The 16456-nt window shown below is 56.5% G+C and overlaps 5 protein-coding genes across 5 annotated transcripts; 3 read left to right on the top strand and 2 right to left on the bottom strand.

The window, feature by feature from the left end:
- Positions 1–922: 922 nt before the first annotated feature.
- On the top strand, positions 923–5055 carry LTHEOB_9181 (Inositol polyphosphate kinase; the record flags this gene model as incomplete). Its single annotated transcript, XM_035518741.1, has 3 exons — positions 923–2934; positions 3054–3249; positions 3889–5055. The coding sequence occupies 3 exons, from the start codon at positions 923–925 to the stop codon at positions 5053–5055; spliced, it is 3375 nt and encodes a 1124-aa protein (XP_035369211.1).
- Positions 5056–5601: 546 nt separating this feature from the next.
- On the top strand, positions 5602–9172 carry LTHEOB_9180 (Ribosome control protein 1; the record flags this gene model as incomplete). Its single annotated transcript, XM_035518740.1, has 5 exons — positions 5602–5976; positions 6033–7460; positions 7510–7777; positions 7832–8319; positions 8375–9172. The coding sequence occupies 5 exons, from the start codon at positions 5602–5604 to the stop codon at positions 9170–9172; spliced, it is 3357 nt and encodes a 1118-aa protein (XP_035369210.1).
- A 1016-nt stretch (positions 9173–10188) lies between these two features.
- Positions 10189–12329, top strand: LTHEOB_9179 (uncharacterized protein; the record flags this gene model as incomplete). The annotated part of the gene is made up of 2 exons (XM_035518738.1): positions 10189–11152; positions 11206–12329. The coding sequence occupies 2 exons, from the start codon at positions 10189–10191 to the stop codon at positions 12327–12329; spliced, it is 2088 nt and encodes a 695-aa protein (XP_035369209.1).
- A 680-nt stretch (positions 12330–13009) lies between these two features.
- Positions 13010–13390, bottom strand: LTHEOB_9178 (Proteinase inhibitor i13 potato inhibitor i protein; the record flags this gene model as incomplete). The annotated part of the gene is made up of 3 exons (XM_035518737.1): positions 13010–13064; positions 13126–13208; positions 13289–13390. The coding sequence occupies 3 exons, from the start codon at positions 13388–13390 to the stop codon at positions 13010–13012; spliced, it is 240 nt and encodes a 79-aa protein (XP_035369208.1).
- A 406-nt stretch (positions 13391–13796) lies between these two features.
- On the bottom strand, positions 13797–15668 carry LTHEOB_9177 (uncharacterized protein; the record flags this gene model as incomplete). Its single annotated transcript, XM_035518736.1, has 1 exon — positions 13797–15668. The coding sequence occupies one exon, from the start codon at positions 15666–15668 to the stop codon at positions 13797–13799; it is 1872 nt and encodes a 623-aa protein (XP_035369207.1).
- Positions 15669–16456: the final 788 nt, after the last annotated feature.

Genomic DNA, 16456 nt, shown 5'->3' with positions numbered 1-16456 from the left:
CAGGAGATATACCTGTGGCGCCCTAGGCACCTTGTCCGAGACATGCAGCACCCTGATAAGAAGACGGCGGTGTGGAAGGCTGCACACCAAAGGGCAAAAGCGATGCTTATCAGTTGGAGTCGACACTCGTTTCGTTTCGCAATTCCGTTGAAACGGCAAGAGACTGACCTGCGGCCGCACCAATCGCCAGGCGGCGCCATCATCGCGCTAGACCGGGCATGGTAGCCGATTGGGCAAAATTGCTGTGTTGCCCTCATCAGTATGTAGCAATTGGATCTGAGATAGGCGGCGGGCTAGGTGCGCACTACCACGCCTCGTCTCCTGCGGATGCTCTCCACGCGCCACATCGAGCCGGAGCGAGCGCGCGGAGGTTGGCGTTGTGGGCGATGACGATGTGTACACGAGCGATCGCCGAGGCATGGGCCCTTGCTCTCGAAGAAACGTGGGTTGCGCTGCATTGTTGATAGGCCCATCATGGTGCAGCCGCAAGCGCAGCGTCTGCTAGTCTGTTGAGAAGTGCTGAGAAATTAAGGTATAACGAGCGCATCCGCGGCTTGGGAGCGGCGTGGCCGGATCTTTTTATACAGGCAGCTAACGGCGTGCGTCTGGCGGGATCAGGGGGTACGCGCGCGAGCGAGTCGCTGATCCAAGTGAACATCACTGAGCCACCACCGCCGTCGAACCCGAACCGAATAACTTAACCTGCGCGCGCCGCTATATGCTACCATCCCGGCCTCCTCCATCCCGGCCTAAACAGAGAGCGTCCAAACTAAGTGGCCGCCTTCTGCCCAAAGCGTTAACAGCCTGCTGCATCGGCGCTCCTGGCGCCGCAAGACCTAGAGGTTCTCGGTCCAAGACCTCCCCGGCCATTATCGCCCAACCAACAACCTCGACACGCCCTGGAGCCTCCCGATGCTCTTTCATGTCAGTGCCTTCTGTCCCGCATAATATCCCACGAGCCAGCACTCCGGTGAGGTCCAGCAGGGTCTCTCAGGATCGTCGCAATGCCTCGTCGCCGCCCTCGCCCGACGACGGTGCAAAGGTGACACCAAAGACGCTGTCGCAGACCGGCCGCTCCAGGACCGCTCCGCTCTCGCTTGAGTCGCTGTATCCCACCGCCGGCCCCCAGCTGTCGGAGCGCGACAGCATCTTCGCGACCAACTACATAGCCACCGACAGCCCCGCCGAATCTCCCAGCCTGCAGCCACGACCCGACGCCGCCTCCAGTCCCGCGCAAGAGCAGGACCAATCTCCCACCATGGCCGACATCTCGCCCATCCGGAAGCTGGTCGATCCGCCGCTGCTCCGGCAAGCGCACCATCACCACCTCTTATCTGCCGCCAATGCCTCGTCGCCACTAGAACATTCCACCTTCGCCGACGAATATCACAAGCTGAGGCACAGGGACACCGCCAATCTGCACAATGACAACTCCCACCCGCATCTCAAGGGCCACTTCATAACGCAAATCCTGGGTAGCAGCAGGACCGAGTCTCCAGCAAAGCACGATAGCACATCCGTCGCCGTCGCTGTTGACTCGCCTCACCAACGCTCCAATGCGTCTCCCGAGGCCGCACCCGCTCCGGATACATTTGATACAGACGAGAGAGTACGCTATCGGTCGTGGCGAGAGGGGAAACCAGCATTGAGCATGTCGGCGCATCAGAACGTGAAGGAGACGACCAACACCCGCGTCGACAAGAAGATTGAGGCCACCCTTCCCAAAGTAGAGCCAAGCACCGTTGCTGCACGCAGTCGCAAAGCCAGCCACTACCTGGGCCTGTTCAAGGAAAATGAAGCGGCGCAGGAGCAAAAGAAGCGGGATGAGCGAGCGAAGGACCGTTTGGCGGAGCCCCAAGATCCCACAGCAACTGAAGTGGACGTGAGGATACCGCCGGCTGAGCAACCAAGCGATATTCCCGGCACACCGATCCGCGAAGATCGGCGCCCAGACGCATCAACCTCGCCAAGGAAACCGCAACTGCCGCCCGAGCCGGTCAGCAGCCCTGGTCGTACAAGAGCCGGGGATGAGGACGAAAGCATCACCATTAGGTCCCACGGTATTCCATTGAGTCTTCTAGAGGAGATTAGGAACTTCCACCATCTCACTCCTGGTGGTCAGAGAGGAACTCCGCTTTCCCATGCGTTGTCGACGGCTGAATCTCAACGTGCAAGACAAACCTCTGACCTACAAGGCACAGAAGCGAGCGACTATTTTGGCAACACGGATGCTGCGCAGGAAGGCAAAGCTGTCGCTTCCGACGAGGACGAGGAATCGGAGCGGGAACACATCTCTTCGGCGCTGTACTTCCCACACCGTCAGCTTACACCAACAAAGTCCACCCCCGAGCAATTGAGCCCTGTGCGGGAAGAATCTCCGCTGCAAAGAATTGTGTCAAGGCCTTCCACCAGAGGCTTCCCCGCGGGCTGGAGAGACAAAGAGACTACCCCGACTCCAGATGAAGTCCAGATATCCTTGCAGACGCAGGATGAGCAAAAGTACCTTCATGGTGACCTCAAGGCTCAGCCGCGGTCGCCAGAGGCAGATCACCATGGTTTTGTGTCTGAGTCGGATGTTACTGCATCCGACTTGGGCTCGGAGTATGAGTCTTGGGACGAATCTGCTCAGTCCACGCAAGGATACGATAGTGCAACTGAGGAATTAGGCACTACGCCCACTCAGACTTCTTACAAGAAAGATACTACTTCAGCGCCGAAGCCGCATCATCACCATCACCATCGCCATCACCATCACCAACCAACGGCACCGCTTGGTGCTGTTGAGCTCAAACCTTACGACCATCAGGTCGGTGGGCATTCTACCGTTTATCGCTTTTCGAGGCGCGCCGTGTGCAAGCAGTTGAACAACCGTGAGAACGAGTTCTATGAGACGGTTGAACGTAATCATCCAGAGCTGTTGGATTTCTTACCGAGGTAAGACCATGCCCTTGACATACGCTTGGCTTTTAAGCTGAAATCTCAGCAAAGACGTTTCCGCCCACTTCCCTGCTGTCTCCGCATCTGACTGTCAATTTGCTAACCGTACACTACAGGTATATCGGTGTCCTCAATGTGACCTACCGAAAGGCTCCCAAGAAGAGGAAGGCGACAAAGGGCACCAAGGACCAAGATAATGGTATCAAATTAGAGATCGATTCTCAAGTTAAGGAACAATCCGAGAAGGCGTCAGTCGGACTTGAGTCTCCGATCAAACTTACTAGCAACTCATCCGACACCCAGCCAAGACTCGTGAGCCATTCGCAGCAAATGACGCCGGCTGTCCCACAAGTCGTTTTTGAGAATAACATGCACATCATCCCGGACAATCTTTTCCGCCTTCCGCCGCGAGCGACAGTACCCAGACCGCACACAGGCGATGCTTCCTTACTTTCGCAACAATATCGCCGGCACCAAAGTATGGATGCTACCAATCATACAGGAAAACATTCCGCTGGCACGAGTCCTACTCGACCTGAGTTGAAGCACCATCCAAGCTGGGGTGCCACAACCGTAAACCGGAGGCTCCGCGAGCAAGTACTCAAAGAGGTTTTCACCCCTCCGACCATTCATCACCACTATCGTCATGACCGCAATCATCACAGCCTTCCTGGCAGAAAGCACGCCCTCGGTGCGAACGGGGTATCGGCTGGTAGTCAGCATGCTCGAAGAGGAAGTGCAGATGTTGCGACACGGCGGGAGTCAATGCTTGACGAGGGCGACAGCCCACGAAAGCAAGTCTTGAGATCTGAGGCTGAACGGCACTTTTCGAACCATCTTCTTCCTGGAGAGAGTAGATCACTGGAAAGATTTCCTTCTCTGCCGCAATTAAACGGTCTCGATTCTGCAAAAGACGTTGTCGAAGAGACTGGTGCATCTAAGCAACGACAGCCCCGACGGCGACACTCGGGCGGCGGACTACGTCGTAGGCCAAATGAAATAGACGAAGGGGGCAGGGGTAACCTTGAGTACCACGAGGAAGATGGATATGGAGGAGATGGCGAGGATGATGTCTTCGCCATGGATGAAGACAAAAAGCTAGCAACCACGGACCAGCGCCCTACGCACACTGATGCTGTACAGCCTGATCAGATGAACGGCCACGCAGTACCAAGCGGCGGCTCTGGCACCATGCTTCCAGCTCCAGTGGCCACCCCAACCATGTCTAAGCCTCTTGCGGCGGAAGATCCATCAAACCCCAAGGAAGCAGTTCAGCCAGATGAACGTGTGCAGCACTTTATCTTACTTGAGGACCTCACTGCAGGCATGTCTCGGCCTTGCGTGCTTGATTTGAAGATGGGAACACGCCAATATGGTGTCGAGGCAAACGAGAAGAAGCAGCGTTCGCAGAGGCGCAAGTGTCAGATGACGACGTCGCGGGAGCTCGGCGTGCGTGTCTGTGGCATGCAAGTCTGGAACGTTAAGACTCAGTCGTATGTCTTCGAGGATAAGTACTTCGGTCGCGACCTCAAAGCTGGCAAGGAGTTCCAAGATGCGCTCACGCGCTTCTTCTTCGATGGCCACGGCTACACGAGTGCTACCAAGCACATTCCCATCATTCTGGAGAGGATCTCAACGCTCGAAAGGATGATCCGTCGTCTGCCGGGATACAGGTTCTACGCAAGTAGCCTGCTGATGCTGTATGATCGCGGTGATAGCTCTAAAGATGGCCCTTCGCCTCCAAGAAGCCGGCGCTCGTCGCAAGACAAGGACAGCAGGCCTGCGTTGGATCAAGAGAAGAAGGCAAAGTCGGAGATCAAATTGAAGATCGTTGACTTCGCCAACTGTGTCACGGCTGAGGACGAACTCCCTCCAGACGTGCCGTGCCCTCCTTCGGACCCGGATGGCGTGGACAAGGGCTACCTGCGCGGGCTGCGGACGCTGCGCATGTACTTCCAGCGCATATGGCGCGACATGAATGAAGACAAAGGATACGTCGAGCGAGGCGAGTGCGAGGGCCTGCGGCTCGGCGAGGGCGATCTCGGCCACGGCATGATCCTTGAAGGATGGGAAGACGGGCCGATCGTGGACGAGGACTCGGGCAATGTCAGCGTGTAAGATACAGGCTGGATTGGTGTTTCTTGGAGCAACGGACATTGATTGCGGTAAGGATTTTTGAGCAAGGTGGGTACGGCATCGTTGAAGGCGTTTCCGTTTTGACTTCTTCATCTGCATGGGTTTACGGCTCTTTTTTAATTCTGCTGTTCATTAAAAAGCGTTTCATTCGCTGGGTTGCCCTCGTCAAGGGCATGGCGTTGAGTTGGGTGTGCGTCCAGGCAAGGCGGTACGCGAAGGAACGGAATGGAAATTGCTAACACGACAGCTTCGATTCGTTGTATCATAGATTGGAACAATGAGAATAATTACGCCTGAGAGTCGTGGTGAAGAATGTGGCGCAGGGTGTGGGAGTTCTACCTAGCGTGCATACATAAATGACGTGGGCTCGTGCACGCACCCGCTCAGGCCCGGGATCCTCGATCATCCTGGCGGCCACCTTACTCCATCACCCGTCTCCGAGCTTGCTGCACGCCGGCCCTCGAGCTCTCTGCCACCCCAAGTGAAATGGAGCTTCCCAAATGCCGGCACTGCTCCACCTAGAAAGCCATGTTCTGGCCCATTGGGAGCCCCAGAGTCTACGCCACCAGCCAGCGCCAACTGCCGCCAGAGCGCCGCATAACCTCCGACGACGGTGTCAACAACGAGGCGCCCCCCGCCGCAGTCAACGGGAAGCATCACGAGCCCGATCACGCCCGCGCTGCACAGCAGAAGCCCCGCGATGACAGCGCTGAGCACGATGCCACGGTGACGCAAGGGCCGAACGGCTCCGCGCCGCAGACGTCGACCGCAACCAACGGCAGCCTGCAAGGGACCGACGCGGAGGCAGACATCGACGGCGAGATCATCGCCCTGCGCGTCGCCCGCAGTGGCCAGTTGTTTGCTACTATCACACGCTCGACCTTGACTATTTGGCAGACAAAGGTGAGCCCGCAGCAGCCGAGTCACTCTGCCCTGACGCCAGCTGACATGCCTTGCAGCCTACAGCAGTACTGGCCTCGGTACTGCGATCGCCCACTTCTCTCAAAACCTACGGACCCAACGTATCGCTCCTGTTGCGCCCCGACTCGGCCATATTCGTCGTGCAGACCGCCTTGGGCTACCTCATTACCTACTCCCTCGCTAGCGACCCGAACTCCCGCGTCTACCGACAACACTTCGACCCCAACGCACATGGCCATTCGCGCCGCCAGAGCATCTCTGGCAGCAGGCTCCATGCTACCGGAGACAGGTTTGCAGGCCCGGGCGAAGGCGGTGGCATCCAGGATGTCAGTGTCCGCTTCCGCATGGTCATAAGAGTCGACGCCGGAATTGCCAAGGCTCTCGCTCTCGACGATGAGCTGGTCGTGGCCACGGCGAAGCCCGCCGCCATTCAGTGCATTCGATGGGCCCCGGACAGCCATGGGAATCAGACTAGCACCGAGTTGCTCAGCAAAATGTCCTGGCTCAGCAAGAAAACGACCGTGGTTGACATTGTGAATGACCGGCCTATGAATCTCTACGCTTGGGTCATGAGTGACGGCAAGGCCTATGCGGTCCAGAAGCTCCCGCCGGGTTCAGCGGAGGCCCAGTCGCCGAAGGCTTTGTTCAAAGGTTACTGCTTTCACGAGCCAGAGACGGAGGATACTTACGCTGTGAAGGCCGCGATCAATGCCCGTTTCTCTCTGATTGCGGTGGGCTGTGAAAACGGGGAGATACATGTGTATACAGCCAGAGACTACGACGGACACGTCCCCTTGTCACACAAGTTGCAGACTGGATTGACCTCGGCCTCGTCAGGAAGGCTGACTTTCCTAACATACTCTCCGGACGGATACTGTCTTTTTGCTGGCTATGAGAAGGGATGGATGATGTGGAGTGTTTACGGCAAACCGGGTGCAAGCAGCTTCACGTCGACGCGTTTCATGTCCGAGAATAACGAGGAAAGATGGCTCCTGAGCGTTCGCGACGGGTTCTGGATCGGCGGGGGTTCCGAAATCCTCCTCCTTGGGAAGAACGACAATCGGTTGTGGCTCTTAGAGATGGCAAGGAGTGCTGTCGCCGGTTGCTATTCCTCTGCGAACGTTTCCAGATCTCTCCTCCAGACGAATGCCGGCTTCATGATTTACCGCGGGTACGACATGCCGGATTTGACAGCTATCTCGGCAGAAGTTTCCCTTTGGCATCATGTTCAGGTACCCGCTCCGTACCTCATCGACCAGTGGCCTATCCGGAGCGCGGTGATCTCGTCTGACGGGCGTTATGTGGCGGTGGCGGGCCGTCGCGGCCTTGCACACTACAGCATCACCAGTGGAAGATGGAAGACGTTTGATGATCCTGAGATGGAGAACGAGTTCGCAGTCCGAGGCGGCATGTGCTGGCACCAGCATGTGTTGATAGCCGCCGTCGAGGCGGGCAATTCATACGAGGTAAGGCATATTGCGCGTCACCTGCAGGCATCAGCTAATCCGAAGCTAGCTCCGTATCTATTCTCGTGAGAAAGAACTGGATAACAACAAGATCATGCACAAGGAGCAGCTTCCTGCACCTATTGTTTTGATTGCACCGTCGGGAGATGACTCGTTGTTGGTCTACACATACGAAAACATCCTCTATCACTACATTATCAACGTCGCCAATTCCTCTGTTAGGATTATGCAAGTCGGACAGATTGCCCTCCATGGAATCATCCGGGCGCCTCCACGAGTACGGGCGTTAAGTTGGATTCTACCAGAAGATCAACTCGGTAAGTTCTATCTGGGTCTAAACGTGTACCAGCCCCTGTGCTAACAAGAACCAGATCACGGTGATCCTTCGCAGGACGTTGCAGTGGCCACTATCCTATTCCTGGTTGACGGCAAACTTGTCCTTTTGCAGCCGACGACCACGGAGGATGGGATGTTGAAATACGAGATGCGCATCATAGCCCAAAACGTGGAGTATTACGCTCTCATGCGGGACCATCCGTCGTTCAAGATTGCGGATGACGAGGACTACCTGCCACCCAGCCCCTCAGCGGCTCTGCCAAACAACAGTCTCCAGGGGCATGATTTGCGAGATTCCCTGTGGTACTTTGACGGACAAGACATGAAGCTCTGGACCGATGCGCAGGACGTCTTGGTATCGGCATCGATGGAGCTCGGTAGAGAGCTTCCGGCAACAGTCAGCATACCTGTTGACTTCTATCCCCTGTCACCATTGTTGAACAAGGGGATCCTTTTCGGTGTTGAATCAGAATTGGTGCAGAGGCGGGACATCAGTTTTGCCTACTTTCGTTTCGCTACAAGAGTGAGTGATGGTGCCCAATGCAAATTACACACGGCACGCAAGCTGACCAATCTAGACTCACCTCTTCCTCCCGCCGCTGCTTCGACACCACTTGGCGCAGTACAACTCCCCGGCAGCGTTGCATCTGTCACACCATTACCAGCATCTCCTTTACTTCCCGCATGCGCTGGAGATCTTGCTGCATGACGTGTTGGACGACGAGGTGGACACGTCCCCACCGCCGGAGCAGGCGCTTTTGCCAAGTGTGCTGTCGTTTCTTTCGTCGTTCCCGCAGTACCTGGACATTGTGGTCCAATGTACCCGCAAGACAGAAGTACGATCGTGGCGCACGCTGTTCGCCCACCTACCTCCGCCTCAAGAGTTGTTCGAGGAGTCGCTGCAGCGGGGCTCTTTGAAAACGGCGGGCGGCTACCTCCTCGTGCTACACACGTTCGAGGAGCTTAGTTCGAGCTCGCACCAATTGATCCGGCTGCTCCAGCGGGCCAAGCTCGAGCAGGACTACGATCTCTGCAAGGAGCTCGCGCGATTCCTGATGGCGCTCGACGAGACGGGCGAGACGCTGCGAGAAGCGCTGGAGATGGCCGAGCTCAAGTCGCCGACAGAAGGCGGAACGAAAAGGCCGGCAGCAGGCAGCTTCATGTTTGAAGAATCACGGCTCAGCATTTCGCGCAACAACGGGAGGAATGGAGAGGGCGGGGTTGGGGATATTGGCATCGGTATAGGCGGGATCGACCTATCAAACAGCAGCGTGGGCAGCCACAGTCCCGCGAGCGCGGTAACGAATGGCGATGGCAAGGCATCCACTCACGACGGCGGCAGTAATGACGACTTCTTCACGTCAGGATTTGGCTAATAGTAGACGCGACCGATAGAGGGGTCTAAGGAAAAATGATCAAATGGATCCACTTGTCACTGTCATCAGACCCTGACGGCCACGGAGAATCTAGAGCGCGGTAGGGCAGGGGGGCCGTTGAATGCTTGAGCTTGGCTCAGCCAGCCACAGATCACGAGGCGGATAAGCCTCGCGGGTGGATCGCGGATGACGGAGCAGGCCAGGGGGGAGGGACGAAGCGTGTGGCTCTGGCGGCTAAGGTACGTACGTACCCATGTACCCGCGCGGACGAAGGCGGGCGCAAAATGCGTGCCAGTGGAAATGACGACCCCCACCATGGCAGCGATTGGGTGCTGAAGGGTGCCATATCCGGCACTTGTACCCCCAGGAACGGCGAAGCCGAATCTTCCTTTTCCCCCTCGTACGATGCGCTGGCGGCAGACGCCGCGACGACCTACGGACGAGAAACATGCAGATGATGCAGGGCAATGCCTCAGGCCAAGGCGCGTGAGCTTCCGGCAGTCAGAGGCGGCGTCAGCACGGGCGATGCGAGAGATGTGGGCGATGCTGACAGACGCTAGGGACGATTTCAGGCCGTCTAGCGAGGCGGGGGACTCCCTTGACACGGCGGCAGCGGGCGCGAAAGTGTGGTTTCACAGAGCATAGGGCTCAGCACGGGCCCCAGCACAGCCTGCGATATGCAGCCGTCAACACACCCTAGCGCTCTTTCTGTAGCCTTTCCGCTGAGGCTTGACGTAGCCTCTACAAACCCTTTCACCGACTCGCCCAAGACTAAGCTTGCACACAGCCTCGCACTGTGGTACCGCGGCGCCGACTACGGGCGTACTTGGCTCTTATACATACTCTTGCCGCCTGCCCTACGCCGTCCCCGCACATCCCTCCCCATTCCGCCTGTGCTCCCACGTTTGATCGCCCGGCCCTCCCGCAGAGGCTCAAGTCGTCCGCCAAGACTGCGCTGGAATATGAGCAGAACCACCGCGCGCCTCCCACCACGCGTCTCCGCAAGTTAGACCCCAATGGCGTGCTCCTCCGAGAGCTACCCCTCCATCCAGCAGCCCACCACCTCCGCCGAACACCACCCCGCCATGGACCTGCAATTCACGACCCCCACCATGCCGCAGTCCACCTTCCCCTGGAGCTCGCCGGGTGAGCCCGAAGTCTATACACTTCCCCACACCCCCATGACTAATCCCTCGGAAGACCCCTTTGCCATGTGCACTGCTCCTTCTGCGCCGCCGGCTTCAGCTGCTGCGTCGTCACGTCGCCGCACCAGCAGCCGCACCTCGTCGCGCTCACCCACCAGCGACGACGCCGGAAACAGCTTCAAGTTTGTTACCGCAACCCGTCCCGAGGAGTTCAAGGATCCGGAATTGATGCGTACCGTGCGTTCGCATGTCATGTTTGGCGTGGTCGAGGGACGCCAGCGCGTCCCGCCCCGAGCCAAGAAGCCGGCAGCTGCCCCTGCCCCAGGTGCTTCGACGCGTGGAGAGAGCAGCAGCACTGTCACCACTGCTCAGAAGAGGACGCCGACCCTGAGGAGGTCCGATTCCGCCGCCGACGCTAATCCGGTCAACCCGCAATTCATGGGGAGGGAGGAGGCCCTGGATATTTTCCAGAGATATCGTGTCCCAAGATCATCAGCCTCTTTGCCCGGTAGCACGCCGCACAGCGACCAAGGCACCGATGTCGACAGCCCGGAATCTCAACGGTCGAGCCTGGTGAAGAGACCGAAGAGGAGCTTCGTCGACACTCCTCCAACAACCACTCCCATCGAGCAGCAGCTGCCCGAACAGATACTTGTCCAGCCGCCCCAAGGCGGAAGCCAGTGGATAAATCCGCTTTTTCATTCCGCCTTCCAGGTCATGGGACCGTTTGAGGCCTTTGCGCCGGCTCCCTCCAATCCGTTCTCTTCTCACGACCCCTTTCTGGCTCTTCCACAGCCAAACTCTAACATCAATATGCCAGCAGTGAAATACTACTGTATGCGCCTTTTTTTTCAAAAAAAAAAAAAAACTCTTGCTGACTGTATCCAGGCCATCTCTATTTCGGCACGCGAGGGATGGCGCGTGCATGGCTACCGCAGATGATCCAATCGCGCGAATCGTTCCTCAGTACTCTTGCCATTGCCACCAGTCATCAGGATGCTATGGCAGGCAAACTTGCGCCCACTACCCTCACCACCATGGTCCAGACGGAAGTGGCCCACCTTCTGAGAGAAGCCTTCAACGAGCGCTGGTACAGAATCAAGGATACCACCATCATGACCGTGGTTCAGCTCCTCTGCTCTGAGCTTGTTAACTCTAGTGCTGACCGCCTTGTCTTTCACGAAACCGGCCTGCGTCAGCTTATCTCCGAGCGTGGCGGCCTGAACCGCCTCGGCCTCCAGGGGGAGCTGGCGGCGGTCGCGACGGCGATGATATACTCATCAGCCATCTTTCGCGAGGGATCGCCTGATTCAATGTTCTCAGAGTACGCCAACACGGTTCGCCCTTCAGTCTATAGCGACAGGCAGATCGTCCCCGAGTCGCCGCTGTTCTGCCCGCGCAAGCGCTTCTCGACGTTGGAGCGCAGCCGACGGTGCGACAGGCGCACGCTGGAGCTCATCAGCAAGATGAAGGAGCTCGTCGACTTGGTCGACAGCCCGCTCGAGCAGAGCAGCTGGGACACGGAGTCGTACAAGCGCGAGATCCTCAACTACATGCGCGGCCTGCCGCCGGCGGAGATGCTGCCCGAGCCGTCAACCGACATCGAAAGAAAGGCGCACTGGCGCTACGAGGCATGCCGACTCACGGCCATCCTGCACGCCGAGAGCCTGGTTCACCGCCGTCCGCTGTCTTCGCTGCCGTTGGAAGCCAAGTCCACCACCCCGGCTTCGGAGCGCTCGGTGGGAGAGGTGCCCGACGCGGTGTCGTTGGAGAGGCTGGTCGAGGCGGTCAAGAGGAGCGATTGCGGGTTCTCGGAGTGTTGGGGCGACATGACGGGTTTGCTGTACTGGATCACGCTCGTGGGCGGCGCGGCGGCCCGGGATGAGGCGCCGCAGCGCAGGTGGTTGACGGCGTTGAATGTGAGGTGCGCGATTGTGTTGGCGTTTGAGCATCGCAGCGCGGTGGTTGTGAGCTTGAGGAAGATGCACAGGAGTATGGTCGCTAGGTTTTGAGGAGGAAGATGGCGATTGCATTGGGACTGGCGATGGCGTTTTTCGGATAAGTCGATGACTGGCGTTTGGATTGACGAGGGTGATGACTGCTGCTGGACTCGATTCCTGAGTCCGGCAGAGGAACTAACTGATACCACGAACTCACGAGCTTCAGAGAGCGAGGAAGGAATGGCGGTTTGACCTTTTTCTTCTTGCTCTGTTATTTTTATGACTCTTATGTCTTTCTAATAGTTGGGCATTGAGATGGTATGTTTTTTTTAACCTACTCTTGAGTGGTGGAGAGAGGAACACCAGCTGGTCTGTAATCTAAGTCCATGTGTCTTTGGTCAAATCAATTCTTGGGAACATCCATGCATGCAAATGGCAAATAACTTTGTCTTCGATCACTGCACAGCGCTTCAATATCATCATTTCAAGCACAATGTCTTTGCGAGCCAGGGAAACAGTGATGTGATTACTCATTCTTATGCTAAGCATGTCGTGGTGTCTAAAGTCTCGACACGAGAGAAGAAGCTCTCGCCGAAAGGAAACTCGTTCATAGCGTACATGGCATTCTCAAGGATAGGCTTGGGGTATGAGGCCGTGCGTGGCGAAAGGTGGAAGAAACGAACAAGACCAAGTTCACGTGGAAAGGGGAGTTTCAGAGAAGAAGCAAAGCAAAGGCCACACAGGTAGACAGTTTAGCCGTGGGTGACCTTCTTGACGGTACCGTCGTCGGCCACGTGGATGTTCAGGCTATGGAGGATTGTCAGCCTTTTTTTGTGTGTTTACTCTTGTGTAGTGTAGGCTAGCGTACCGGTCTGGGACGTGGTCGGCCGTCACGATGTCGCCTTCCTTGACGATGCGGTGGCTTTCAGGGAGGTCCTTCTTCGCAAAGGTCTGGCGGCTGCGTCAGCATGATAGTGGTGTGATGTGGGGCGAGAGGCGGAGGTGAGGGGGTGAAGAAGGGAAGATCTCACAATGTGGTCTGAAGTGTCACCAATCTTCTTGCCCACAAGGTGGTTGGTCCACTCCTCGGTCTTGTTGCCGGTGGAGTTGAGGCCTGGGACTACGAGAGGCATGGTGGATTGGTTGTTCGGTGTGTAGAAGCTGAGGATGTCTGTGCGCAGGTAGCGTGCGGAGGACAGCGGGCTGCAGGTTGGTTTATATGCGTTTCCTATCTTTGCCTTGCTGCCTATTGTCGACGCGGTCTGCTGGATGCGTTGGCTGAGACGCAGCCCCGCATACGTCATGACGGTGCAAGTGGGGCAAGTTTCAAGTCCGGCCGCTGCCTCTTCCACCAACGCCGACGGAACCCGCGCCTTCCCCCGCCTTCATCGGTTCTTCACGTGCATCTTGGAGAGTGACTTTGCTAGGTGCAAAACATGACGTCGTGCCCGACTACTGCAATTCTACGACCTCGGAAAGGAAACAAACGAGATTCAGTCCGTCTGAAATTGCCATGGACAGCTTCTTCTATGAGCCTGTCTATCCGAACATCCATCTGTTGTCGAAGGTTCCCGGCTCGTACCGCTGGTAGGCATTGCTTTCCTTCTTGAGCAGACTCACATCATTCCGGATGCCTCGCACCTTGCCGTCAACGTCGCGCTGCGCCGTTTCACTGGCCTCACTCTGCTTCTTTACGAGCCTCTTCAGCCCCTTGTTCTCGCTCTCGAGACGCTCGATCCTGCCACAAAGTGCCTGGACTCTGTCTTCCGACGCCTTGTTCTCCATGGCTTGTTTGGCCCACGCCATCCAGCGCTGCTCCAGCTCGGCGATCCTCTCTGTAGTGCGAGATTCAAGAGCATTGGCCGTGTTGAATATGCATGTCTGGAGTTCCTGTATCCTGGCCTTGGTATTCTTCTCGCGAGCCGTCTGCTGAGCCATAAACTCCGCATGGCTGGTTTCCAGTTTGTTGGCACGGCGCTCCAACACACCCAAGGTTTTCACGGTTGAATTATTCGCTTGTTGGAGTTGTTGAAGAAACTCCTGTTGTCGCAGAGCTTGACCGGAGTGCGTAGGGAAGGCCTCGAATTGCTGCTCAAGAAGGGCGATCTTGTGCGCCATATCTTCATGATCAGCAATCTGCGTCTCCCACCGAGCGTTGGATGCTTTGGTCTCATGCATCATCGCATGCCGGAGCTGCTCGATGTTGTTCGCCTGCTCCATGATCCTCGCGTCTTGCGCGGCATCATGCTTCTTCCACATCTCTATAGCCAAAGACGGAAAGTTCTCGATCTGCTTCAGACCCTTCAGGCTGTTGTACAGCTGCACGACCTTGCTGTCGAGACTAGTCACAGACCCCATGAGTCTGTCCGTCTTCTCTGCCTGGGCTTCAACTGCATCCGTAACCGCCTTCTTCTTGTTTTCCAGCAAGTTGCGGTGCTCTTCCAGACTCATGTTGAGAGTCTCGCTAGCCTCAAACGGCCCCAAGTAGTCATTGATCCTGCTGATGGAGTGGGACAGCCTCTGCTCCTCGTTCAGCGAGCTGCATTTCTGCTCCTCCAACTTATCCTCCACCTTCTTCACCTTTTGGTAAGTCTCCTGCTGACAGCGGACCAGCTTCGCCAGTATCTCGTTGTGCTCTCCGCACGCTTCGCTCAACGCCTCAACGATCTTTCGATGGGTTTCAGCCCGCCGGTTCAAGGCTTCGCGCTCCTCGATGGCCGCCTGCTGAGCTTGCGCTTCCTCCTGTTGGCGCCTGAGCTGTTGCTCACGCTCGAGCGTTTCTTCGTCCCAGCTCGTCCACATCCCGCCGTCGCTGCTGTTTGCCATGGTCGAGGACGAGGCTCGCGACAGGCTATCCCACTCTTCTTCGTCGAGGGCGTCGTCATCCTCGGTATCTTCGGCGTCTTCAGCGTCTTCAGCGTCTTCAGCGTCTTCAGCGTCTTCAGCGTCTTCAGCGTCTTCGGAGTCTTCGGGGTCGGAGGGGGCGGGGCTGATGGGGGGCTGCTGGACGCGGCTTCGTGCCAAAGGCTCTGAGGGGAGCAAAGAGTCTTGCTCGGCCGTTCTCTCGACGCCGCATTCGGACACCGCCGGGCCCAAGGGCTCCTGGTTCTCTGTGTTGCTGTTGTCTTTCCCGCTACGAGAGTTTTCATGGCCGTTTAGTTCCATTTCATCGGCGAGCTCCTTTTCCTCTCTCTCCTGCAGTTGCCGTAGGCTTTGTTGTTGTTGCTCCTCCAGCAGCTGCTGGAACGTGGAGAAGCTCATCCCGCCGGCACGTAGTTTGGGAAATTGGGATGTCTTATCAGACGGAGACGGGTACGAGAGGAAGCATGCGCTGGCTATTGCGCTGTACAATGGCGGTTTACCAGTAGGCTCCACACCGGCTTTGTCGCCGGAAGGTTTGGAAGACGACATGGTGATTCTCTCGGATCAACTGAAGCTCAATACTTAGATGAGGAAAATATCTTATATGATGAAAGAACTTGTGTCGGCAGCGAAGCAAAACTTCTACTGGGGATCAAGTGTTGGGGTTATGGTCAGGGTTTGCCAGTGTTGAACCATGGTTCCTAATGTTTGGATATTGTGAGGGAAATATGCGGAAAGACGGGGTGCGTGTCCCCTTCTGATATGAATCGCGAGCATCTTTTGATCTCCTGGCTGAATAGGTGTTTAACTTGCAGTGAAGTTTAAATTACCGCCATGCACAGAGTAGCTCTTGCAGGCTCACATCTACATCCACTTCCACCTTCGCCAAGCCTAGCGCTTTCTCAATCAAAATATATGCTGAGCGGCACCCCTCGATAGCAGCTTTAGTGCTAAAATTCAACAGGGTTCTTACCAACATCCTCTGTTCTCCGTATTTTGGTGGGTCGCTTCCTCACGCTTTAACTATTAAGTATAATCTCCGAAAATACGGGAAGAAGAGGGATAGCGTATAAAGAAGCATTACTGGGCATATCGACCTAAAAGGCGCCCTCTAATGGTACTGGAGCATGGTTCATTGATTTCTCAGTATGGGAAATATTCTACAGCTTAGAAGAAGACGATGACACTGCATCGAGAGCGGATTTAACCCTCGAATGGCCATCTTCTCAACAAATGTTTTGTGAAAGGCGGGTTACCGCGTACCAAGGAACCATTAAGATCCCATCAACCAGTTCGGCATTTCACAGACCCTTCAAAACGACTCACAACTACCAGAT

Source organism: Lasiodiplodia theobromae (assembly GCF_012971845.1).
Source record: "Lasiodiplodia theobromae strain AM2As chromosome Unknown scaffold_30, whole genome shotgun sequence".
In the NCBI taxonomy this organism is placed as follows: Eukaryota; Fungi; Ascomycota; class Dothideomycetes; order Botryosphaeriales; family Botryosphaeriaceae; genus Lasiodiplodia; species Lasiodiplodia theobromae.
This window is presented reverse-complemented; position numbering and strand designations above follow the sequence as displayed.